We start from the raw sequence: 26,855 nt of genomic DNA, 5'->3' as shown, positions 1-26,855 counted from the left end.
TGATTTTCTGGAATTTTTTTTCTAATTTTGTCTGTCATATTTGAAGTGTATCTATGATGAAAATTACAGGCCTCTCTCATCTTAAGTAGGAATACTTGCACAATTGGTGGCTGACTAAATACTTTTTTGTCCCAATGTACACCTCAGCCAAATACATTTAAACTCAGTTTTTCACAATTCCTGACATTTAATCCTAGTTAACATTCCCTGTCTTAGGTCAGTTAGGATCACCACTTTATTTTAAGAATGTGAAATGTCAGAGAGAGAATGATTTATTTCAGCTTTTATTTCTTTCATCACATTCCCAGTGGGTCAGAAGTTTACATACACTCAAGTAGTATTTGGTAGCATTGCCTTTAAATTCTTTAACTTGGGTCAAACTTTTCGGGTAGCCTTCCACAAGCTTCCCACAATAAGTTGGGTGAATTTTGGCCCATTCCTCCTGACAGAGCTGGTGTAACTGAGCCTCCTTGCTCGCACACGCTTTTTCAGTTCTGCCCACAAATATTCAATAGGATTGAGGTCAGGGCTTTGTGATGGCCACTCTAATACCTTGACTTTGTTGTTCTTAAGCCATTTTGCCACAACTTTGGAAGTATGCTGGGGGTCATTGTCAATTTGGAAGACCCATTTGCGACCTAGCTTTAACTTCCTGACCGATGTCTCGAGATGTTGCTTTCAATATATCCACATCATTTTCCTTCCTCATGTTGCCATCTATTTTGTGAAGTGCACCAGTCCCTCCTGCAGCAAAGCACCCCCACAACATGATGCTGCCACCCCCGAGGTTCACGGTTCGGATGGTGTTCTTCTGCTTGCAAGCCTCTCCCTTTTTCCTCCTAACATAACGATGGTCATTATGGCCAAACAGTTCTATTTTTGTTTCATCAGACCAGAGGACATTTCTCCAAAAGTTCAGGTTATATCGATATAGGACTCGTTTTACTGTGGATATAGATTTGTTTGTACCTGTTTCCTCCAGCATCTTCAGGCCCTTTGCTGTTGTTCTGAGATTGATTTGCACTTTTTGCACCAAAGTACGTTCATCTCTAGTAGACAGAATGCGTCTCCTTCCTGAGCAGTATGACGGCTACATGGTCCCATGGTGTTTATACTTGCATACTATTGTTTGTACAGATGAACGTGGTACCTTCTGGTGTTTGGAAATTGCTCCCAAGGATGAACCAGACTTGTGAAGGTCTACAATTTTTTCTCTGAGGTCTTGGCTGATTTCTTTTCATTTTCCCATGATGTCAAACAAAGAGGTTAAGCTAGAGTATGATTGTACTAAGCTAGAAGAGCATGATCGTGTTAAGCTAGAGTATGATTGTACTAAGCTAGAAGAGCATGATCGTGTTAAGCTAGAGTATGATTGTACTAAGCTAGCCTCTTGAGACTAGGGGGCAGTATTTGAATTTTTGGAAAAATAACGTTCCCAAAGTAAACGGGCTATTTCTCAGGACAAGATGATAGAATATGCATATAATTGACAGCTTAGGATAGAAAACACACAATATTGTCTGAGAAAAATCCAATCAGGAAGTAACTCTTATTTTGAAACCTCTGCGTTCCTATACCTCCCTATTGAGCATAGAAAAGGGATATCAACCTGATTCCTTTTTCTATGGCTTCCCTAGAGTGTCTACAGTCACAAGACATTTGACTGGCTTTTATTTCAGGCTTTTATTTTGAAAAATGAGCGTGAACGACATTGCGTCAGTGGTCAGCTGGTGGCACTCAGAGTGATTTGTGCGTAATAGACAAAGGCGGCCATTGCTCCTCTCACTCCTACTAAGAAGCCAATTGTCCTGGTTGATATATTAACGAATAGATATTTGAAAAACACATTGAGTATTTATTATAAAAAAGCATTTGCCATGTTTCTGTCGATATTATGGATCTAATTTGGAATATTTTTCGGCGTTCTCGCAATTTCCGGTGGATTTCTCAACAAAACTTGAAGAACAAACGGAGCATTTGCTGTCTAACTGGGAGTCTCGTGAATGAAAACATCCGAAGCTCATCAAAGGTAAACGATTTAATTTGATTGCTTTTCTGATTTTCGTGACCAAGCTACCTGCTGCTAGCTGGACATAATGTTATGCTAGGCTATCGATAAACTTACACAAATGCTTGTCTTGCTTTGGCTGTAAAGCATAATTTCAAAATCTGAGATGACAGGGTGATTAACAAAAGGCTAAGCTGTGTTTCACTATATTTCACTTGTGATTTCATGAATATTTTCTAGTAAGATTTTTTGTCCGTTGCGTTATGCAAATTAGTGTAGTTGATGACAGTTCTCCTGGATCCGGGAGGGGTAGTTCTAAGAAGCTAGAACAGCATGATCGTGTTAAGCTAGAGTATGATTGTACTAAGCTAGAAGAGCATGATCGTGTTAAGTATGAAAAGGAATTGGAATTTAAACAGGATTTGGAGCGTTGAAATCAAGCTGCAACAAGAGCGGCTGGAATTGGTTAGGGATGGAAAGCTCTCGGGGGAGTTTGCTTAGGGAAGGTGACCCTGATTTATCTAGGGGTCGCTCCTCTCTTGGTCATGCCCGGACACTTTTGATATTGTTGGAAACGTACGGCTGTTGCCAAAATTTTATGAGAAGGACCCTGAGACATTTTTTGTTGTTTTTTGAGTGTGTTGCTGAAACTAGTTGGCCTGATTCTGATTCTGATTCTGCGCTTTAATGTTGCAGTGTGTGTTGACTGGTAAGGTGCAGGAAGCATATTCAGCTCTTAGTGTAGCCGACAGCATCAGCTATGCTAAGGTTAAAATGGTTGTGTTACAGATTTACAAATTGGTTCCTGAGGCTTACCGCCAACAATTTAGAACTTTAAAAAGGGCTGATAAACAGACTCATGTTGAGTTTACAGTTTAATCGCTGGTGTTCTGCCTCTGCAGTTAAGACTTTCCAGGGGCTGTGTGATCTGATTATCCTAGAGCAATTTAAGGATACAATCCCTGATTCAATAGCCACATATATTAATGAACGAAAAGTGATGACTGTCTCTGAAGCTGCGGTTTTGACAAACAAGTATGTTTTGACTCACAAAAGTGGCTTTGCAGAGCCACATATTCAGAGTAAGTGGGAGCGTTCGGAGAGATTTGGTTTTTGCCCACGAGACACTCTGGTTCACAGGCAGAGCTTCATTCATCTAGGGTTGAGCCTGGCTCCTGTGGTAAAGCTGGCTTCTGTCAAGAGTGTCAAGACTGTTCTCAGGGCTAAAGGTAAATGTAGTACTCGCACTGTCCCACATCCGTTCTCTCCTTTCACTCCGTCTCATGCCCAGGTACATGTGAAAGTCCCAATTGACCCAGATTATTTACCTTTCATTACAGAGGGTTTTGTGTCTCTGTTAGGAAGTAACAACCCAGTGCCAGTGAAGATCCTGAGGGACACAGGTGCCTCTGAGTCGTTTGTGTTAGAGTCTTTGTTACCCTTCCCTGATGAGACTGATTCGGGGAACAGTGTTTTAATTAGGGGAATTGGGTTGAACACTGTCAGTTCCCTTGCATAAACTGATGTTGGATTCTGAACTGGTGAAAGTCGAAGTTGTTGTAGGGGTGTGTCCTTCCATTGCCTGTTGAGGATATCAACGTTATCCTTGGGAATAACTTGGCTGGAGAGCGTGTATGGCCCGTTGTGTCTCCACCTCTAGTGGTTTCCGCTAAGCCGTCGTTTGGTGGGATTCCCGATGAGAGCACGCAGAGTGTTCTCTGCGCGAGCGGTGACTCATCCCATGAGCCTGGGCGACCTGGTCACTGCGCCGGGTAACAATAATGTTCTGAAGAAATATGTCACTACTTTCCCTGTTACTACTTTCCCTCCAATCTAATCAAGGAGCAGTTGGCTGACCCCAGAATATAATCATTGCATGACCAAATTTTGCTTGCTGAACAGTTGGGAATTGGTGCCCATGGCTATATTCTCCAGGATGATGTCCTGATGAGAAAATAGGTGCCACGTAGTAGTTGTTTTGTGGGGGAGGCTATTAGTCAGGTTGTTGTACCAGTTAACTTTCGTGAGATGGTGTTGAAAACTTCCCACGATGATGTTGCTGGACATCTGGGCATGAGGAAAACCTGCAATTGCATACTGAGACATTTTTTTCGGCCTAGGTTAAAGAGGGATGTTTCTGCGTTCATCAAAACCTGTCACACCTGTCAATTAACGGGTAAACCTAATCAAGCTATTAAGCCGGTACTGCGGTTTCCTCTTCCCGTAGTCAGCCAGCCTTTTGAGTATCTGATTGTTGACTGTGTTAGCCATCTCGCTCTAAGAATGGTAGTAGTTAACTGCTCACTGTGATGTGTCAGACTACTAGGTTTCCTGCTGCCTATCCTCTCCGGTCTATCATGACTAAGTCCGTGCTAAAAGCTTTGACTCAGTTTATCTCGCTGTTTGGAATACCTAAGGTTATTCAGAGTGACCGAGGCTCTAATTTCACCTCTAATCTGTTTGGTCACGTTCTCCAACAGCACCATATTAAAACACAATTTGGCTAACGCCTATCACGCGCAGAGTCAAGGAGCGCTGGAACGTTTCTTTGTTGAGAGCTTATTGTACGGAGATGGATAAGGATTGGGAGGAGGGGTTGCCATGGTTACTGTTAGCCGCCAGGGAGGTTTCACAGGAGAGCACAGGTTTCAGTCCAAATGACATAGTGTGTGTGGGCTTCTAGCAGTGCTCCAGGATGGTTGGAAGTCTCCCAAGCCACCTCAGTCCCTGCTATCTTTTGTGTGTGATTTCCGGTGAAGCCTGATTTCCAGTCACATGGCCAAAGAGAAACTGTCATCTTCACAGCGGAGGATGAAAGGAATATTTGATCGGCGAGCTGAGTCTCGTCACTTTAGTCCAGATGACCAGGTTCTTGCTCTGCCAAATGTTGGTTCTCTTTTTCAAGGTCCATATACGGTTGTGCACCAGTGTACTAGGCAAAACTATCTAGTTGCCACTCTGGGAATGGAGGAAAGAGTACCAACTGTGCCATGTAAATCTACTAAAACCCTATTATGCACGTTCCTCTGGGGCCGAACAGTGGGAGTCCGCAGAGGACCAGTTCTTTTGGCCGGTACTGATACATCGCTGGGTTCTTCTGTTTGTCATGCTGTGTCCGTGCATGTTGAGGAGAAAGTCCCTGGTCCTAACGATTGCGTACTGCAGAGTAGATTGAAAAATTCAGAGTCACTTGATGTTTTGGATAGCCTTCTCGGTCCAGTCATGTACTTTGAGAGCTGTCGTGGTATTGGCTTGAGGGTGAATATACACGGCTGTGACGATAACCAAAGACAATTCTCTAGGGAGGTATTGTGGTCGGCACTTGATTGTGAGGTATTCTAGTTTGGGTGAACAAAAAGACATGAGTTCCTGTACATTACCAGAATCACACCATGAGTAGCTAATCATGAAACACCGCCTCTCTGATATTCAAAAGTTATTTCCAGCTATATTTAATAATGCAAAGAAAGTTCTGGGCTAATAACGTGATTTTTTAAAATACTGTAAAATTTGCTTAGGAGCCTGAAACAAGGTGGCCATGTCAATCGTTACCATCTAGCTCCTCCTCAGATTTACATGAACACAAGTTACATCAATAAGGGATCATAGCTTTCACCTGAATTCAAGGAAAGAACCGGTGTCCTTAATGTTTTGTACACTCAGTGTATATCTGGAGAAGAGTGTAAAACAATTTCTAGAGTGTTGAAAGTTTCCAGAGCACAGTAGTCTCCATCATTGGGAAATGGAAAAAATATGGAACTACCCAGACTCTGCCTAAAGCTGGCCGTCCGACCAAACTGAGCAACCGGGAAAGAAGGACCTTGGTCAGGGAAGTGACCAAGAACCCAATGACCACTCTGACAGAACTACAGAGTTCCTTAGCTGACATTGGAGAACCTGCCAGAAGGACAACTGTCTCTACAGCACTTCACCAATCTGGGTGGCCAGATGGAAACCACATGACATCCGTTTGTGGCTCAAAATGTATTTCTCATTCAATCTGCCGTGTCGACCTCCTATTCTGAGCAAGGGAGAGTGAGACTTGTGGTCAGGCTCGCTCAGGTGAATCACACTTTTTTAAATGCTGATTTGAATGTCATTGACAAAACAGAAAAGTGTCAAAGAATCTTTTCACAAACATCCTTTCTGAATTTAAATGTAATCCCAGTAATCATCAGACGTAATCATCTAGTTTTTCAAAAGTATCTGTAATATGGTTACAATACTTTAGCCTGTAACGTAATGGATTACAATTCCAGTATTTTTGTAATCAGAGAGGACGCACACGTGCCATGGGTGGGTACCTGTAGTATGTGTAGGTTGAATGTGCCAGAGGCTGCCTTTATGAACACATCTCACATCTCCCAGTGAGCAATATTACTTTTGTCTACCCTTGGGAGATTTCACAAGGCAAGATCAAATTCCATCAAACATGTCTTCTATCATCACTTGAATTGGTATTATGTCAGACTGTTAAACAGCCATCACTAACACAGAGAGGCTGCTGCCTACATACAGACTTGAAATCATCGGCCACTTTAATAAACAGAACACTAGTCACTTTAATAATGTTTACATATCTTGCATTACTCATCTCATATGTATATACTGTATTATATACTATCTATTGCATCTTATCCTATGCCTCTCTGACATTGCTCATCCATATATTTATATTTATACATTCGTATTACATTCCTTACTTAGCTTTGTGTGTATTAGGTAGTTGTTGTGGAATTGTTAGATATTACTTGTTAGATATTGCTGCACTGTCGAAACTAGAAGCACAAGCATTTCACTACACTCGTAATAACATCTGCTAACCATGTGTATGTGACCAATAAAATGTTGATGTCAACGCAGAGAATCCCCCTTGTCTGGTGAGGAGAAGGAGAAAGAAAGATAGAAAGAGAGGAGGCTGAAGGAAGAAAAAGAGAGGAGGGGGAAAGAAAGAGAGCTTGTGTGTGTGTGTGTGTGTGTGTGTGTGGGTGTGTGTGTGTGGGTGTGTGTGTGTGTGTGTGTGTGTGTGTGTGTGTGTGTGTGTGTGTGTGTGCGTGCGCGCGTGTGTGCGTGTGCGTGCATGTGTGCTTATGCATGTGTACTCACAGTGAGTTAGGGCGGCTCTGTGAGTTCTGCCTGGCCATCAGGCCCCCGTCCTGATCTCCGTCAGTGCTGGTCAGGCTGTTGCGTTGGGTCCAGCTGTGGCCGTGGCTGCCGCTGCTGTTATGGTTGACCGCTGCTGTGGAGGAAGAGCGGGTGGCTGATGGGTTGTTGTGGGGGGCGTTGGCCTGGGCCGGATGAAGCTGCTGGGGCTCTGGAGTAGAGTTCACTACCACGCTGTTCCTCTTCTCCACTACGTAACAGCAAGAAGAAGATGTACACTGAGTATACAAAACGTGAGCGGCTGAGAGGAGGATATTTAAGATTGGTGATCAACGTGTCAGCCGCTAAAGCAAATGCTGTCAATGAATGTTTTTCTGCTAATAAAGTCATTTCTTATAAGGAGGACGAACAAATCTCAGGCAATGTGGATGTCTCCTGTCCCGACTGACACTTTGAACACCGAAGAAGGGTGTGTGTGGTAAAGAGACTGTTGTGCTCCTGCCTACCTTTCTGGGTGTGTGTGGGTGTGTGGAAGAGGGTGAGGGGTCTCTCGCTGCAGGACGGGGCTTTGCTCTCTGCGCTTTTCCTCCGAGGCTGCAGGTTGAGCTGTAGGTTGGCCGGGCCACCTCCCGGAACTGGCATATCCTTGAATATCTGCACACACAGGACTGGCAAATTCAACCTACACATACATAGAATACCAGTACCCACCCATGGCTAATATAACTTACTCACACAACTAACTAACTATACATTAGTTCACACAACTATAAATAGTTTGACAGTCCTATAGTAGGGCCTTTGTGAGAAGAGAGGAGACTAGAATGATCCGTTATACATAGCGTAATACTTTCCATTTCACTCCCATAATGGTTTCAGGTTTTCAGCAAGTAATACTGTTGATGCTTATGTACCCAACACTGTCTTGCAGCCTACATTCCTCTGACAACATTGCTCCCATTCCATTCAGATAATCAAATCAAAACTCTGGGGCTGATGAATCTCAGATCAATCACTGCTCAAGTAAAAGTGGGTCATTCGTTTGCACCGGTATGCTTAGTGAGAAATACTCCTCCACCCTGGCTAACCAGATTATAGTTGTGACTTTTCTCACCCTTCCTCCCTTCCTCTCGTGGGCCCCTTTTCAGAATGTGCTTGACTTACAAAAAACTTTAGGTACTGGGTATTGGACAGAGGTTTAACAGTTGCCCTACACACCATTGTGTATGTCCAGGGAAAGAGAAATGTGGTAAGCGGTGAGTGATAGGGGCTGCGACTTAGAGACTTGTGCCGTCATCCACGTCTGGGTGTTGGACTGTGTTGAACAACTCACTGTCTGACTCACCCTCTCATGGTTCTCGATGAGGATCTCTACCACAATGTTCTGGAACTTGATGTCCATGATGGCGGCCACAGTCTCCTCCTGGGGCCTCAGCAGAGTGGGGCCGAACACCACGCCCAGGTTGGCCACAGTCATCAGGTTCTGCTGGTGGTGACTGGCCACACTGGGGGAGGGAGGGAGGAGCAGGGGGGGGGGGGGGGGGGAGAAAGGAGAAAGATGAAGAGGTGTGTTTGTGTGTGTGTGTGTGTGAGAGAGAGAGAGAGAGAGACAGACAGACATAACGAGAGAGAGAGAGAGAGACAGAGAGAGAGAGAGAATGAGAGAGAGACCGAGAGAGAGAAACTGAGAGAACTGAGAGAACGAGAGAGAAAAAGAGAACGAGACAGAGAGAGAGGGAAGGAGAGAGAGAGAGAGAGACATGCCCAAGGCATGTTTTTGCATGATTTGGGAATGCCCAGAGGTCCTCCCACTCTGGAATCAGGTTTTAATGTCTTTATCCACCATTGTTGCTAAAAAATATACCCTTTTCACCAACAACAATCAATGACGATTCTTCCATGGAACTTACCGGTAGCGAAAAACCAATATGGCTAGCCGGACTTACAGCAGCCAAAAAGATGGTTGTGTTGCTTTGGCAAGAGCCTTAATCTCTGTCAAAGGGCGCTTTAATTTATGGACGAAGCTAACATGGAACTTTCTGTGTCCCATATGCATGGTGCTAAAGAGACAAATGTTGAGCTGTGGTCTACTGAAAAAAAATAAGAGAATTGCTATGATATCTTCAGTAAATGGGGTCCTGTGTGGGTGCGGGGTGGGAATGGGTGGGTGTTCAGTTTTTTGTCTGTGTCACCATAAATTGAATTAAATACAATAAATTGACCAACCCAACAACAACAACATAATCTCGCTAGTGTGCTATAAAAGGAGTAGAGTGCCATTTAAAACACAAAATATGTGATTCTTATCAGAATTGAAGTCTTTCAGTGAGGGGGCTTATTTGGCTCTGTTTAGCTAAAAGATATGATAATGTGGCTTCCAAACGGCTCTTTATTCAGTAGCGCTTAAAATGTACCTAAAAACCATGTTATGTCCGATTGTGACATGCAAGTTCAAATACATTTTAAAGCCAAGAAGTTAAGTTCAAATGCATTTTTACCTGAGCAAATTATTAGATGGCCTGCAAAAAGAATGACGCACTGTAAAAATGTGTGGACTAGAAAAAGGCTCTCTCCTCACTATATATTGTTCCTGCAGTGAGGAATTGCAATCTTTAGTGAATATATATATATATATATATATATATATATATATATATATAACTCATTTGCAGAAATGTGTTGTTTGGAGCTCAAAAAGCAGTAGTGAAAGTATGCAAATTAGGGAGACAAATTAACGACTCTTTCAAAGATGCGATTTGGTTCCCGACGATCACAAAAAATAACCGCTCTAATAAAGCCGTTCTTTAGCGAATGACCCTTCACTATCACTGATGTGTTCTTTAATTGCAACACATATCACTAATGCCAGTTGCCAGTTGGCCAAAATAACTGATATATCATAGTGCACATGCTAACAAAGTCAAGCCCTTCCTTTAGCTAAATTTCGAACACTTCAACACTGTTATTATCCAACATCTGCCCATTTCGATCTATAGAACAACTGACATGTACGATTTCTGGACTTACCATCTCATATGTAACAGCACATGAAATGCAAATAGAAACGTGAATAGAAATGGTGAACATCAAAAGTTGTGCTATAAATTCACAGACAACACAAAGATTCCTTGATGTCCTTCCAGATTCCCTCTGTCTACCCAAGGATGCCAGAGGACAAAAATCAGTTAACCACCTAACTGAGGAACTCAATTTAACCTTGCGCAATACCCTAGATGCAGTTGCACCCCTAAAAACTAAAAACATTTCTCATAAGAAACTAGCTCTCTGGTACACAGAAAATACCCGAGCTCTGAAGCAAACTTCCAGAAGATTGGAACGGAAATGGCGCCACACCAAACTGGAAGTCTTCCGACTAGCTTGGAAAGACAGTACCGTGCAGTACCGAAGAGCCCTTACTGCTGCTCGATCATCCTATTTTTCCAACTTAATTGAGGAAAATAAGAACAATCCGAAATTCCTTTTTGATACTGTCGCAAAGCTAACTAAAAAGCAGCATTCCCCAAGAGAGAATGGCTTTCACTTCAGCCGTGATAAATTCATGAACTTCTTTGAGGAAAAGATCATGATTATTAGAAAGCAAATTACGGACTCCTCTTTAAATCTGCGTATTCCTTCAAAGCTCAGTTGTCCTGAGTCTGCACAACTCTGCCAGGACCTAGGATCAAGAGAGACGCTCAAGTGTTTTAGTACTATATCTCTTGACACAATGATGAAAATAATCATGGCCTCTAAAACTTCAAGCTGCATACTGGACCCTATTCCAACTAAACTACTGAAAGAGCTGCTTCCTGTGCTTGGCCCTCCTATGTTGAACATAATAAACGGCTCTCTATCCACCGGATGTGTACCAAACTCACTAAAAGTGGCAGTAATAAAGCCTCTCTTGAAAAAGCCAAACCTTGACCCAGAAAATATAAAAAACTATCGGCCTATATCGAATTTCCATTCCTCTCAAAACATTTTAAAAAGGCTGTTGCGCAGCAACTCACTGCCTTCCTGAAGACAAACAATGTATACGAAATGCTTCAGTCTGGTTTTAGACCCCATCATAGCACTGAGACTGCACTTGTGAAGGTGGTAAATGACCTTTTAATGGCATCAGACCGAGGCTCTGCATCTGTCCTCGTGCTCCTAGACCTTAGTGCTGCTTTTGATACCATCGATCACCACATTCTTTTGGAGAGATTGGAAACCTCAAATTGGTCTACACGGACAAGTTCTGGCCTGGTTTAGATCTTATCTGTCAGAAAGATATCAGTTTGTCTCTGTGAATGGTTTGTCCTCTGACAAATCAACTGTACATTTCGGTGTTCCTCAAGGTTCCGTTTTAGGACCACTATTGTTTTCACTATATATTTTACCTCTTGGGGATGTCATTCGAAAACATATGTAAACTTTCACTGCTATGCGGATGACACACAGCTGTACATTTCAATGAAAAATGGTGAAGCCCCAAAATTGCCCTTGCTAGAAGCATGTGTTTCAGACATAAGGAAGTGGATGGCTGCAAACGTTCTACTTTTAAACTCGGACAAAACAGAGATGCTTGTTCTAGGTCCCAAGAAACAAAGAGATCTTCTGTTGAATCTGACAATTAATCTTAATGGTTGTACAGTCGTCGCAAATAAAAAATTGTGAAGGACCTTGGCGTTACTCTGGACCCTGATCTCTCTTTTGAAGAACATATCAAGACCATTTCAAAGACAGCTTTTTTCCATCTACGTAACATTGCAAAAATCAGAAACTTTGTGTCCAAAAATGATGCAGAAAAATTAATCCATGCTTTTGTCACTTCTAGGTTAGACTACTGCAATGCTCTACTTTCCGGCTACCCGGATAAAGCACCAAATTAACTTCAGTTAGTGCTAAATACGGCTGCTAGAATCCTGACTAGAACCAAAACATTTGATCATATTACTCCAGTGCTAGCCTCCCTACACTGGCTTCCTGTCAAGGCAAGGGCTGATTTCAAGGTTTTACTGCTAACCTACAAAACATTACATGGGCTTGCTCCTACCTATCTCTCTGATTTGGTCCTGCCGTACATACCTACACGTACACTACGGTCACAAGACAAGGCCTCCTAATTGTCCCTAGAATTTCTAAGCAAACAGCTGGAGGCAGGGCTTTCTCCTATAGAGCTCCATTTTTATGGAATGGTCTGCCTATCCATGTAAGAGACGCAAACTCAGTCTCAACCTTCAAGTCTTTACTGAAGACTCATCTCTTCAGTGGGTCATATGATTGAGTGTAGTCTTGCCCAGGAGTGGGAAGGTGAACGAAAGGCTCTGGAGCAACGAACCGCCCTTGCTGTCTCTGCCTGGCCGGTTCCCTCTTTCCACTGGGATTCTCTGCCTCTAACCCTATTACAGGGGCTGAGTCACTGGCTTACTAGGGCTCTTTCATACCGTCCCTAGGAGGGGTGCGTCACTTGAGTGGGTTGAGTCACTGATGTGATCTTCCTGTCTGGGTTGGTGCCACCCCTTGGGTTGTGCCGTGGCGGAGATCTTTGTGGGCTATACTCGGCCTTGTCTCAGGATGGTAAGTTGGTGGTTGAAGATATCCCTCTAGTGGTGTGGGGGCTGTGCTTTGGCAAAGTGGGTGGGGTTATATCCTTCCTGTTTGGCCCTGTCCGGGGGTGTCCTCGGATGGGGCCACAGTGTCTCCTGACCCCTCCTGTCTCAGCCTCCAGTATTTATGCTGCAGTAGTTTATGTGTCGGGGGGCTAGGGTCAGTTTGTTATATCTGGAGTACTTCTCCTGTCCTATCCAGTGTCCTGTGTGAATTTAAGTATGCCCTCTCTAATTCTCTCTTTCTCACTTTCTTTCTCTCTCTCGGAGGACCATGCCTCAGGACTACCTGACATGATGACTCCTTGCTGTCCCCAGTCCACCTGGCCGTGCTGCTGCTCCAGTTTCAACTGTTCTGCCTGTGACCATTATTATTTGACCATGCTGGTCATTTATGAACATTTGAACATCTTGGCCATGTTCTGTTATAATCTCCACCCGGCACAGCCAGAAGAGGACTGGCCACCCCACAAAGCCTGGTTCCTCTCTAGGTTTCTTCCTAGGTTTTTTGCCTTTCTAGGGGGGTTTTCCTAGCCACCATGCTTCTACACCTGCATTGCTTGCTGTTTGGGGTTTTAGGCTGGGTTTCTGTACAGCACTTTGAGATATCAGCTGATGTACGAAGGGCTATATAAATACATTTGATTTGATTTGATTTTGATTTGAATGCAAGTGAAATCTAACCCATGAAGACCAGTTCGGGATTATCCATAATCCTATCTCAGCATGCTGGACAACAACAAAGAGGGTAAGAGTTTTAGGTCTGCAGCCTGCCTCTGACACTAACCTACCGTCACCCTGACATAATCCTAATGCTGGAGGATCACTGAGACAGACAGATGGCTCCACTGCCTCAATTGGACAACAATACCCAAAAGGATAGAATGAGGCCAGGACCAAACTAATGCTGTGTGTTGATCGTGGTGTGTAGTAGGGGGGAACACAGGGGAAAGCTTGGAGCCATTACTGCATACTGATGTCAACAATACAGTGCAGAGTTCATTACCAAGCCAATCCTCTTATAGGCGTGGTCATGGTCATGGTCATGGCCGGATCCCTTTTTCTGTGTTACAAATCCCCCTGACCGTACTGCGCTGATGACCACGACTACAACTGAGTCCCCAAATTGCCCCTTATTCTCTATTGAGTGCACAACTTTTGACCAGGCCCCATGTGGCTCTGGTGAAAGATAGTGCACTGTATAGGGAAAAGAGTGCCATTTGGGACTCGGTTGTAGTCATGGTCATCAGCGCAGTACGGTCAGGAGGATTTGTAACACAGTGAAAGGGTCCGTGGACCCCGGGCCTAAACTTAACCTACTTTGCCAAGTGTTTGGTAAGCAGGTCCAGCATCTGGCGGTTTTTCTCTGGGAGCCGGTGGATGATGCTGTGGATCTCTGTGATCCTCGCCTCCTGATTGTCCAGTTCTACAGAGAGAGAAGGGGGCGTGGGGGGGGGGGGGGGGGGTGGAGGGGGAGAGATGGAGAGAGAGAGAGGAGGGGAAAGGTAGAGAAGAGATGGAGGGGGGAGAGAGTGCGAGAGAGAGATGGAGCAGAGGGGAAGAGATGAAGGTGGAAGATGAGGTTAGTAAGGACACTGGCTTCCTGTACTCCTCTGTCTAAATAACCGTGACAACTTCATGTAGAACACTATTTTTGCCATTATCATAACATATTGGCGCTGTTGCATTTACCAGAAGGCTGGTGAAATAATACTATAATACCCTGCCCTTGGTTAAATTCCCCTTTAACTTCCCACACGGCCAATATACTATACTGCTGCTTACCACAAGAGCTTATCATACCACAGATTTGATCAAAGCACTTATTCCTTGGAGACTGAGGTAACTATCGGTTACAACCTGCATGTAGCTTCTGAATGCAGCCAGCATCATCCTTTTCCTCCATTAACCTGAGAGAGGTTTGCCTCAGAACACCTTCACTACTGAACCCTACAGTACCTCTGTCCTAGCTTCGTGATACCAGACCAGTCAACACTGAACAACAGCTGGAGTTGAGGCTACCTCTCTCTCTCTCCTCTAGTGTCTTCTGGACTGGGACAGGGCTGCCCAACCGGGGTCAAGAATCGAATCAAATCGAATTGGTTACCTTTCAAGTCATTTGAGCATATAGTTAATATTCCATTGGTTCCATTGCGCCAGCCTGGCAAACACAATGAAAAGCAGCTGAAGTTCGAAACCATTGATACATCTGAAATAAGACAAATGCCATTTGAACCATTGCACAAATGGGTCACTGGGCAGGTGTGTGTCTGCAGGTCAGTGCACTGTGCCGTCTCAGAGTGGTCCAGCCAGCTAGGTTACAGCCAGAAAGCCAGCCAGGCCTCGGGGAGCAGACAGCTGATGGATGGCCCTCATCAGTCACCACAAAGCCAGTTGACAGAGCATTCACAGGGGGTGACACTACATCATACCCCCACTGTCACCTCCCCACCGCAATCGACTCCCAGTGTCTTCGCATACACACATACCTGCGCGCGTACACACACCAACATTTTTTTTATTTAACCTTTATTTAACTAGGCAAGTCAGTTAAGAACAAATTCTTATTTACAATGACGGCCTACCAAAAGGCAAAGGGCAAACTAATGCTGTGTGTTGATAAAAAATTAAATAAAAAATACAATATAAATATAGGACAAAACACACATCACAACAAGAGAGACAACACAACAGTACATAAATAGAGACCTAAGACAACAACATAGCAAGGCAGCAACGCATGACAACACAGCATGGTAGGACCACAACATAACAACAACATGGTAGCAACACAACATGGTAGCAGCACAAAACATGGTACAAACATTATTGGGCACAGTCAACAAATGGCAAGAAGGTAGAGACAACAATATATCACACAAAGCAGCCATAACTGTCAGTAAGAGTGTCCATGATTGAGTCTTTGAATGAAGAGATTGAGAAAAAACTGTCCAGTTTGCGTGTTTGTTGCAGCTCGTTCCAGTCGCTAGCTGCAGCGAACTGAAAAGATGAGCGACCCAGGGATGTGTGTGCTTTGGGGACCTTTAACAGAATGTGACTGGCAGAACGGGTGTTGTATGTGGAGGATGAGGGCTGCCGTAGATATCTCAGATAGGCTTAAGAGGGTTTTTATAAATAAGCATCAACCAGTGGGTCTTGAGACGGGTATACAGAGATGACCAGTTTACAGAGGAGTATAGAGTACAGTGATGTATCCTATAAGGAGCATTGGTGGCAAATCTGATGGCTGAATGGTAAAGAACATCTAGCCGCTCGAGAGCACCCTTCTCCGTAATCTAGGATGGGTAGAACAGTCATCTGAATCAGGGTTAGTTTGGCAGCTGGGGTGAAAGAGGAGCGATTACGTTAGAGGAAACCAAGTCTAGATGTATCTTTAGCCTGCAGCTTTGATATGTGCTGAGAGGACAGTGCACCGTCTATCAATACTCCCAAGTATTTGTATGAGTTGACCACCACAAGCTCTAAACCCTCAGAGGTAGTAATAACACCTGTGGCGTTATTATTTTTACCAAACCACATGACCTTGTTTTGGAGATGTTCAGAACAAGGTTAAGGGTAGAGAAAGCTTGTTGGACACTAAGAAAGCTTTATTCTAAAACATTTAACACAAAATCCGGGGAGGGGCCAGCTGAGTATAAGACTGTATAATCTGCATATAAATGGATGAGAGAGCTTCCTACTGCCTGAGCTATGTTGTTGATGTAAATTGAGAAGAGCGTGGGGCCTAGGATTGACCCTTGGGGTACTCCCTTGGTGACAGGCAGTGGCTGAGACAGCAGATTTTCTGACTTTATACACTGCACTCTTTGAGAGAGGTAGTTAGCAAACCAAGCCAAAGTCCCTTCAGAGACACCAATACTCCTTAGCCAGCCCACAAGAATGGAATGGTCTACGGTATTAAAAAAGCTTTGACCAAGTCAATAAAAATAGCAGCACAATATTGCTTAGAATCAAGGGCAATGGTGACATCATTGAGGACCTTTAAGGTTGCAGTGACACATCCATAACCTGAGCGGAAACCAGATTGCATACCCGAGAGAATACTATAGACATCAAGAAAGCCAGTCAGTTGATTATTGACAAGTTTTTCGAAACACTTTTGATAAACAGGGCAAAATAGAAATAGGCCTATAACAGTTAGGATCAGCTTGATCTCCTTCTTTAAATAAAGGATGAACTGTGGCTGCCTTCCAAGCAATGGGAACCTCCCCAGAAAGGAGAGACAGGTTAAAAAGGTTAGCGATAGGCTTGGCGATGATAGGGGCAGATGTTTTTTGGGGGTCGAGTTTAAGGAGCTCCTCAGTGACTGCCTGCAGAGAGAAACTTTGTAGCGTGGCAGGGGAAAAAGAAGTAGAAGCATCGGGGATAGTCGCATTGGTGGCAGGTAGACTAGTGGTTAGAGCGTTGGACTTGTAACTGAAAGTTTGTCAGCTCGAATCCCCGAGCTGACAAGGTGAAAATCTGTCGTTCTGCCCCTGAACAAGGCAATTAACCCACTGTTCCTAGGCCGTCATTGAAAATAAGAATATGTTCTTAACTGACTTGCCTAGTTAAATAAAGGTAAAATAAAAAATTAGGGGTGGGAGATGAGGAAATGTTGGACGGGCAAGGAGGCATAGCTGAGTCAAACAGGAATTCTAACTTAATGAAGTTCTGATTAAAGAGTTCAGCCATGTGCTTCTTGTCAGTAACATTTGAGAAACAGATGCCTCACAAGTCCTCAACTGGCAGCTTCATTAAATGGTACCCGCAAAACACCAATCTCAACGTCACCAGTGAAGAGCCGACTCCGGGATGCTGGCCTTCTAGGCAGAGTTGCAAAGAAAAAGCCATATTTCAGACTGGCCAATAAAAATAAAATATTAAGATGGGCAAAAGAACACAGACACTGGAAAGAGGAACTCTGCCTAGAAGGCCAGCATCCCGGAGTCGCCTCTTCACTGTTGACATTGAAACTGGTGTTTTGCGGTTACTATTTAATTAAGCTGCCAGTTGAGGACTTGTCCTCTTGCTCAGTTGTGCACCAGGGCCTCCCACTCCTCTTTCTATTCTGGTTCGAGACAGTTTGTGCTGTTCTGTGAAGGGAGTAGTACACAGTGTTGTACGAGATCTTCAGTTTCTTGGCAATTTCTCGCATGGAATAGCCTTCAATTCGCAGAACAAGAATAGACTGACGATTTCAGAAGAAAAATCTGGCCATTTTGGGCCTGTAATCGAACTCACAAGTGCTGATGCTCCAGATACTCAACTAGTCTAAAGAAGGCCCGTTTTATTTATTCTTTAATCAGCACAAAAGCTGTGCTAACATAATTGCAAAAGGGTTTTCTAATGATCAATAAGCCTCTTAAAATGATAAACTGGGATTAAGTAACACAACATGCCATTGGAACACAGCAGTGATGGTTGCTGATAATGGGCCTCTGTAGATTTTCCATAAAAAAAATCTGCCATTTCGAGCTTCAATAGTCATTTACAACATTAACAATGTCTACACTGTATTTATGATGTTCTGATGTTATTTTAGTGGACAAAAAATGTGATTTTCTTTAAAAAACAAGGAAATGTCTAAGTGACTCCAAACATTTGAACGGTAGTGTATATATATATATATATATAGTTGTTTATTAGGTAGCTGGGCGGCTACCTGCTGCCCCAGCTACCTGCCACCCTATTTATATATATATATATACACATACAGTATATACAGTGCATTCGGAAAGTATTCAGACCCCTTCACTTTTTCCACATTTTGTTACATTACAGCATTACTCTAAAATTGATTAAATGTTTATTGTTTCTCATCAATCTACACAAATCTTTCGCAAATGTATTACTAATTAAAAGCAGAAATACCTTATTTACATAAGTATTCAAACCCTTTGCTATGAGACATGAAATTGAGCTCAAGGCATTCCTGTTTCCATTGATCAACCTTGAGATGTTTTTACAACTTGATTGGAGTCCACCTGTGGTAAATTCAATTGATTGGACATGATTTGGAAAGTACCACAGTTGACAGTGCATATCAAAAGGAATTGTCCATAGAGCTCCGAGACAGGATTGTGTCGAGGCACAGATCTGGAGAAGCGTGCAAAAAATGTTTGCAGCATTGAATGTCCCAAAGAATACAGTGGCCTCAATCATTCTTAAATGGAAGAAGTTTGGAACCACCAAGTGTAACGGTTTTCTTTATGAGAAGGAGAGTCGGACCAAAATGCGGCGTGTAGATTACGATCCATGTTTATTGTGACTATAGCAACACGAATCTAAATACAAACAGTGCAAAATAATAAACGTAATGAAAACCGAAACAGCCTAAACTGGTGCAAACTAACACTAAGGACAGGAACAATCACCCACAAACACACAGTGAACCCCAGGCTACCTAAATATGGTTCCCAATCAGAGACAATGACGAACACCTGCCTCTGACTGAGAACCATATCAGGCTGAACATAGAAATAGACAAACAAGACATGAAACATAGAATGCCCACTCAGATCACACCCTGACCAATCAAAACATAGAAAATACAAAGTAAACTATGGTCAGGGCGTGACAGTACCCCCCCCCCCAAGGTGCGGACTCCGGCCGCAAAACCTGAACCTATAGGGGAGGGTCTGGGTGGGCATCTGTCCGCGGTGGCGGCTCTGGCGCTGGACGTGGACCCCACTCCATGACAGTTTTAATCCCCCTCCTAAACGTCCCTAAATAGGTTACCCACCACAATGATAACATGGGACAGAGGGACAGCTCGGGACAGAGGTAACTCGGGACAGATGGGTAGCTCAGCCCTGAGAGGAAGCTCAGCACTGAGAAGAAGCTCAGCACTGAGAAGAAGCTCAGGCAGGTGGTTAGATCCGGCAGATCCTGGCTGGCTGGCGGTTCTGGAAGATCCTGGCTGACTGGCGGATCCGGAAGATCCTGGCTGACTGGCGGATCTGGGAGAATCTGGACGACTGGCAGATCTGGGAGAATCTGGCCGACTGGCAGATCTGGGAGAATCTGGCCGACTGGCAGATCTGGGAGAATCTGGCCGACTGGCAGATCTGGGAGAATCTGGCCGACTGGCAGATCTGGAAGAGTCTGGTCGACTGGCAGATCTGGAAGAGTCTGGTCGACTGGCAGATCTGGAAGAGTCTGGACGACTGGCAGATCTGGAAGAGTCTGGACGACTGGCAGATCTGGAAGAGTCTGGACGACTGGCAGATCTGGAAGAGTCTGGACGACGGGCAGATCTGGAAGAGTCTGGTCGACTGGCAGATCTGGAAGAGTCTGGTCGACTGGCAGATCTGGAAGAGTCTGGACGACTGGCAGATCTGGAAGAGTCTGGACGACTGGCAGATCTGGAAGAGACTGGTCGACACAGACTGGCTGCTCTGGCTGCTCCATGCTGACTGACAGCTCTGGCTGCTCCATGCTGGCAGACTGCTCTGGCTGCTCCATGATGACTGGTAGCTCTGGCTGCTCCATGCTGACTGGCTGCTCCATGCTGACTGGCGGCCCTGGCTGCTCCATGCTGACTGGCGGCCCTGGCTGCTCCATGCTGACTGGCGGCCCTGGCTGCTCCATGCTGACTGGCGGCCCTGGCTGCTCCATGCTAACTGGCAGCTCTGGCGGCTCCTTGCAGACTGGCAGCTCTGGCGGCTCCTTGCAGACTGGCAGCTTTGGCGGCATCCTGCAGACTGGCAGCTCTGGCGGCTCCTTGCAGACTGGCAGCTCCATGCAGACTGGCAGCTCTATGCAGACTGGCAGCTCCATGCAGACTGGCAGCTCCTTGCAGACTGGCAGCTCCTTGCTAACTGGCAGCTCTAAGCTAACTGGCAGCTCTATGCTAACTGGCAGCTCTATGCTAACTGGCAGCTCTATGCTAACTGGCAGCTCTATGCTAACTGGCAGCTCTATGCTAACTGGCAGTTCTGAACAGGCGGGAGACTCCGGCAGCGCTGTAGAGAAGGCAGGCTCTAACAGCGCTAAACAGGCGGGAGACTCCGACAGCGCTGAAGAGAAGGGAGGCTCTGGCAGCGCTGGACAGGCGAGGCGCACTGTAGGCCTGATGCGTGGTGCTGGCACTGGTGGTACTGGGCCGAGGACACGCACAGGAAGCCTGGTGCGGGGAGCTGCTACCGGAGGGCTGGGGTGTGGAGGTGGTACTGGAAAAACCGGACCGTGCAGGCGCACTGGAGCTCTTGAGCACCGAGCCTGCCCAACCTTACCTGGTTGAATGCTCACGGTCGCCCTGCCAGTGCGGCGAGGTGGAATAGCCCGCACTGGACTATGCAGGCGAACCGGAGAAACCGAGCGCAAGGCTGGTGCCATGTAAACCGGCCCAAGGAGACGCACTGGGGACCAGCTGCGTAGAGCCGGCTTCATGGCATTAGGCTCGACGCTCAATCTAGCCCGGCCGACACGTGGAGCTGGAATATACCGCACCGGGCTATGCACCCGCACTGGAGACACCGTGCGCACCACTGCATAACACGGTGCCTGTCCGGTCTCTCTAGCCCCCCGGTAAGCACAGGGAGTCTGCCCAGGTCTCCTACCTGGCGTAGCCATACTCCCTGTTAGCCCCCCCCCAAGAAATTTTTGGGGCTGCCTCTCGGGCTTCCTTGCCAGCCGTGTTCCCTCATATCGCCGGCTCCTCTCTCCGGCTGCCTCTGCTCTCCTAAGTGCCTCCACCTGTTCCCATGGGAGGCGATCTCTTCCAGCCAGTATCTCCTCCCAAGTGTAACAGCCCTTGCCATCCAAAACGTCCTCCCATGTCCATTCCTCTTTACGCTGCTGCTGCTGCCTGTTGACACGCTGCTTGGTCCGTTGGTGGTGGGTGATTCTGTAATGGTTTTCTTGGTGAGAAGGAGAGTCGGACCAAAATGCGGCGTGTAGATTACGATCCATGTTTATTGTGACTATAGCAACACGAATCTAAATACAAACAGTGCAAAATAATAAACGTAATGAAAACCGAAACAGCCTAAACTGGTGCAAACTAACACTAAGGACAGGAACAATCACCCACAAACACACAGTGAACCCCAGGCTACCTAAATATGGTTCCCAATCAGAGACAATGACGAACACCTGCCTCTGACTGAGAACCATATCAGGCTGAACATAGAAATAGACAAACAAGACATGAAACAGAATGCCCACTCAGATCACACCCTGACCAATCAAAACATAGAAAATACAAAGTAAACTATGGTCAGGGCGTGACACAAGACTCTTCCTAGAGCTGGCCACTAGGCCAAACTGAGCAATTCTGGGAGAAAGGCCTTGGTCAGGGAGGTGACCAAGAACCTGATGGTCACTCTGACAGAGCTCAAGAGTTTCTCTGTGGAGAAGGGAGAACCTTCCAGAAGGACAACCATCTCTCCAGCACTCCACCAATCAGGCCTTTATGGTAGAGTGGCTAGATTGAAGCCACACTTCAGTAAAATTGTAACGATTGTCTTCCTCTTCTGATCAGGAATAGGATGGATCGGACCAAAGCGCAGCGTGGGTAGTGTTCATGTTATATTTATTAGAACAGAAACACTAAACAAAATAACAAACAGAGTAAAACAAAACAGTCCTGTAAGGTGCAGCAACACAAAACAGAAAACAACTACCCACAAATCATAGTGGGAAAACAGGCTGCCTAAGTATGGTTCTCAATCAGAGACAACGATAAACAGCTGCCTCTGATTGGAAACCATACCAGGCCAAACACAGAAATACAAAAACATAGAACAACACATAGAATGCCCACCCCAACTCACGCCCTGACCAAACTAAAATAGGGACATAAAAAAGGCACTAAGGTCAGGACGTGACAAAAATACACAACAGCCTGCTTGAAGTTTGGCGAATGTTCACCTTCCAATATGACAACGACCCTAAGCACACAACCAAGACAACGCAGAAATGGCTTCAGGACAATTCTCTGAACGTCCTTGAGTGGCCCAGCCAGAGCCCAGACTTGAACCCGATCGAACTTCTCTCTGGAGAGACCTGAAAATAGCTGTGCAGCGACAATCCCCATCCAACCTGACAGAGCTTAAGAGGATCTGCAGAGAAGAATGTCAGAAACTACCCAAATACAGGTGTGCCAAGTTTGTAGCGTCCTACCCAAGAAGACCGAGGCTGTAATCACTGCCCAAGGAGCTTCAACAAAGTACTGAGTAAATGGTCTAAATACATATGGAAATGTGATATATATATATATACACATTTTGCAAAAAATTATAAAATCCTGTTTTTGCTTTGTCATTATGGGGTATGGTGTGTAGATTGATGAGGGAAAAAAAACATTGAATCAATTCTAGAACAAGGCTGTAACCTACCAAAATGTGGAAAAAGTGAAGGGGTCTAAATACTTTTAAATACCTTAAAAAAATTAGGTTTAGGGTTAAGTTTTCGGGTTAAGATTAAGATTAGTGTGTGGTGCGTGTCTGTGGTCATTTAAGTGAGTTTGTGTGTGACAGAAAGTGTATGAGTATGAGTGTTCGTGTCTGGTAGGTGTGTGTTTTCCTGCTGGTGCATGCCTCAGACTAGGTTCCTGATTGCACACAGCCTTCCCTCCCAAAACCGGAGCAGAGCAAAGAGGGGCGGGGTGGCTCAGGAGGAGGAAGAGGAGGTGCTCGTAAAATAGAGTTCATCTTGGGGCAATGGCCTGATGTCAACCAGCATGCAGTGCCTGGAGGAAGCAGACATCTCAGAGCAGGCAGGTATGCGGCAGCCAATGACACAGCAGATATGAACGGGGAGAGAGGGAGAGGGGGGGAAGAGAGAGGGGGATAGAGAGAGAGAGAGAGAGAGAGAGAGAGAGAGAGAGAGAGAGAGAGAGAGAGAGAAATAGGAAGAGAGATGGGCTGCGGAGGGAAGGGGACGGAGAGAGAGAGAGCGAAAAAGGAAGAGAAGGAGAAAATGCAGCTCTGGCTAATGTAAGGACCAATTAGTGGACAGGGAGATGGTAAATGGAAGTTTGGGGGAGGGGGCAATAAATATATTATAGGCTATATTCGTTGTTGTTGTTGGTTATCTTTCCCATCCTCCATCATCCCAGCTGGCCCCACTGAAAAGCCATTTCCTTTATGGCTTGCCAAGGACACACCCTTACGTCCTGCTTCTCCTTCACACGTCAACCCCACTACTGCCCAACGGAGCTAAACCAGGCCATCAAATTCAAAACCAGACTGGTTTATCAAAACAAAGTCAGCGGAGCTGCTATCAGGAAGAGGAAGAGGGGAAAAGAAGTGGAACCAGATCAACTGTTGAGAGAGAGAGAGAGAGAGAGAGAGAGAGAGCGAGAGAGAGAGAGAGAGAGAGAGAGAGAGAGAGAGAGAGAGAGAGAGAGAGAAAGAGAGAGAGAGAGAGAGAGAGAGAGAGGAAGGAGGAGGAGAAAAAAGACTCACTGGCTGCCTTGATGAAGCTCCTTTGATACTGATAAGTCATAAGGGGCGCGGGCAGCATTCTGAGGAGAGAAGACACAGAGAGTCAATGGGCACAGCGGCAGGCAGGCAGAGAGTCATGGCCCTCCACTCATCAGGCTGATTTCCCTCTTCATTAGGCAGGCGGAAAACTGGGCTGTTTGTGTATGTGGGTCTCCTCAGTCCTAGCCCTCTACCCCCTCCTCCTCTCTCATCTCTTCTTCATACTAACCCCTCTGCTCTCTCCCATGGCCCTCGATCCTGTCCTCCTTAGCTCTACTCAGCAGGCCAGGGCCATACTGGACAACCACATGCTCTCAGCCCTCTCTCACTCGGTGCAGTGTTATTGTACACACTAACTGCAGTACTCATAGAGAGCCTGTGTTCCTTTACTATCTTTAGTCATCCCCATGACTAGACCTGGGCAATGGATTCACAGTACTGTACCTAAGGTAGTACTTGATTGCGCTGGTGATGGTCTTGATCTCCCATTCTGTACTGTCCAGCTCCACGTCAGCACAGGTTTTAGGATCTGTCAGAGGGAGAGGATAGATGTCATCATCTGTCATTTGAGGAGCTTTGTGATTTCAGACGTTTGTGATTGAACCTATCTATTGTATTCTATTTGGCAGTTGTCAGTATATTCTCTCCTCCAGTCCTCTACCAGTTCTATGGTCACCTCCTCCTGTGCTTTTCCGTCTGTCAGTCTCAGAGCTACAGTATATCTACAGTAATTTAACTTGTTTTGCATTATTTATACAGTTGCATAAATTGCCTATTCCCCATAGCTATTCACATAAATCCGCAGGATGGTTTTCTACCGTTTTCTACTACAGTATAGGCTCCCCAAACAGGAGGAGCAGGAGATTCCAGCTATCAGAATAAGACAGGTTGTGCAAACAAAACTACCGCATAAATGTTAAATAAGTTAGATTCAATCTTGCCCTCAAATATTACCTGTTCAGATTTGTTTTTGGGGCAAGGACTCAATCTTTCTCTAACACACACACACACACACACACACACACACACACACACACACACACACACGCGCACACGCACATACACATGCACACACACACACGCACACACACACACAGCTCCATTATCTCTCTGTCTTACCCATGGCAAGACCCAGGAGTTTCTGCACCCTGGAGTTTACTCCAACAATCCTGTACAGGCCCTGCTCGTCAATGCCTGTGGGACAGGACAGAACAAGACAGATATCTATAAAGATTGTATAGGACTTGTAAGAGTGACCAGTGACACCAGGTTCACAATACAGTAGTACTAGAGACCTGTGATGCCTGTAAGCAGCCAAGCCTTAGTTCATTACCTCTGGTCTCCACAGCGTAGATAAACTTCTTCACAACGTTGAAGCCAACCACATCCAGCTGAGCCACTGAAAGATGGAGAGAGAGGGGATGGGGAGGCAGGGTGGGGGAGGCAGGGTGGGACAGTGAGAGAGGGAGAGGACGAGAGAGAGAAAGGTAAAGAGAGAAAGAGTGGGATGAAGAGAGATAGGCGGAGAGAAAAATAGAGGGAGAAACGGAGGTAGAGAAGTGAATGAATCCCATCAATTATCAGTGTGCATTCATACGGACAGATGGTAGAGTAAAGCAAATTAATACCAATGTGTCACTTACGGCCTTCACTCTGGCTGTCTCTGTTTAAGTTATAGACCTAGAAGGAACAGAGACACCCAGTTACCACGGTTACACAGCTTAGCGTTACCGCCATCAACCACCACCACCGGTCACAAGCACCTATCCGTGTACTGAACACAGGCTGTACTTGCATAAGCCCATGTACACTATGCTGTAATGTTGTAGTACGGTACATTGACATCAATGGAAGTTGCTACGGACTGAAGTGGCTTCCTAAAGGAGTTGAAGGTTAGTTAGCCAGCTATGCCACGAATCCCTGTGGCGGGCTATATGCATATGAGTACACACACACACACACACACACACACACACACACACACACACACACACAGTCACGCACACGCACACACACGCACAGGATGAGTGTGTAACCCTGGCAACGTACCGGTTCTCTCCCATCCATAGCTTCCATCCACAGCCTACGGTCTTCCTCCGATAGAGCTTGCATGGTGATCACCCCTGGCCTGCAACGCACAAACACACACAAAGATCAGCATTTCATCAAACGCAACACACCACGTAGCAGTGACTGACAGAAGGAAATCACTGCTACATAAGGGGGTTGTCCACCCTCTTTGGGTCCTCTGACATTATTAAACATTATCCCCCATCAAGTCAATCTGCTGCTTCCACCACAACCATCCCAACACAGACTGACACCTCTATCAATCCGACCCCGGCCCTATCCGAAACTACAACTAAGCTACGCTCATCCCTGGCCAGCGTTGCCATATTTCACCTGGCCCTGGCAGCAGGCTCACCTTCAGCTGTCAACACAGTCCTCCATTAAAACCACAGACACACACACACACACACACACACACACACACACAAACACTCTGGGGCAGAGGACGCCATAATGCACGGCTCTCACTGACAGTCACCCTCAAGTTATGTCTTTGCGATGCCTCTGCGTGCTAAAGCATGTTGAGGCCAGCTTTAACTTTCCTGCTGCTAACAACAACAGTGCACTGCATCTAGTGAACAAACACGCACACATACACAAACACTCTGGGCAGAGGACAAACAAACACCATGAATAAATTACGAGGGTTGA

The 26,855-nt window shown here is 45.5% G+C and overlaps 1 protein-coding gene across 2 annotated transcripts in view; it reads right to left on the bottom strand.

Annotated features, from left to right (window-relative positions):
• Positions 1-26,855, bottom strand: part of LOC110537768 (rho GTPase-activating protein 26) — a 124,986-nt gene that overhangs the window by 22,725 nt on the left and 75,406 nt on the right. For both annotated transcript variants that reach the window (XM_036937776.2, XM_036937777.2), the window contains exons 11-20: positions 26,184-26,262; positions 25,778-25,814; positions 25,468-25,533; positions 25,254-25,328; positions 24,579-24,663; positions 24,117-24,175; positions 14,023-14,128; positions 8,457-8,616; positions 7,618-7,765; positions 7,115-7,361 (exon numbers count right to left, since the gene is read on the bottom strand). In XM_036937776.2, coding sequence (XP_036793671.1) covers positions 7,115-7,361; positions 7,618-7,765; positions 8,457-8,616; positions 14,023-14,128; positions 24,117-24,175; positions 24,579-24,663; positions 25,254-25,328; positions 25,468-25,533; positions 25,778-25,814; positions 26,184-26,262 — 1,062 coding nt within the window. The remainder of the gene's footprint in view (positions 1-7,114; positions 7,362-7,617; positions 7,766-8,456; positions 8,617-14,022; positions 14,129-24,116; positions 24,176-24,578; positions 24,664-25,253; positions 25,329-25,467; positions 25,534-25,777; positions 25,815-26,183; positions 26,263-26,855) is intronic.

This window comes from Oncorhynchus mykiss, chromosome 12, assembly GCF_057628025.1.
Source record: "Oncorhynchus mykiss isolate SJ-2025 chromosome 12, ASM5762802v1, whole genome shotgun sequence".
Taxonomy (NCBI): domain Eukaryota; kingdom Metazoa; phylum Chordata; class Actinopteri; order Salmoniformes; family Salmonidae; genus Oncorhynchus; species Oncorhynchus mykiss.
This window is presented reverse-complemented; position numbering and strand designations above follow the sequence as displayed.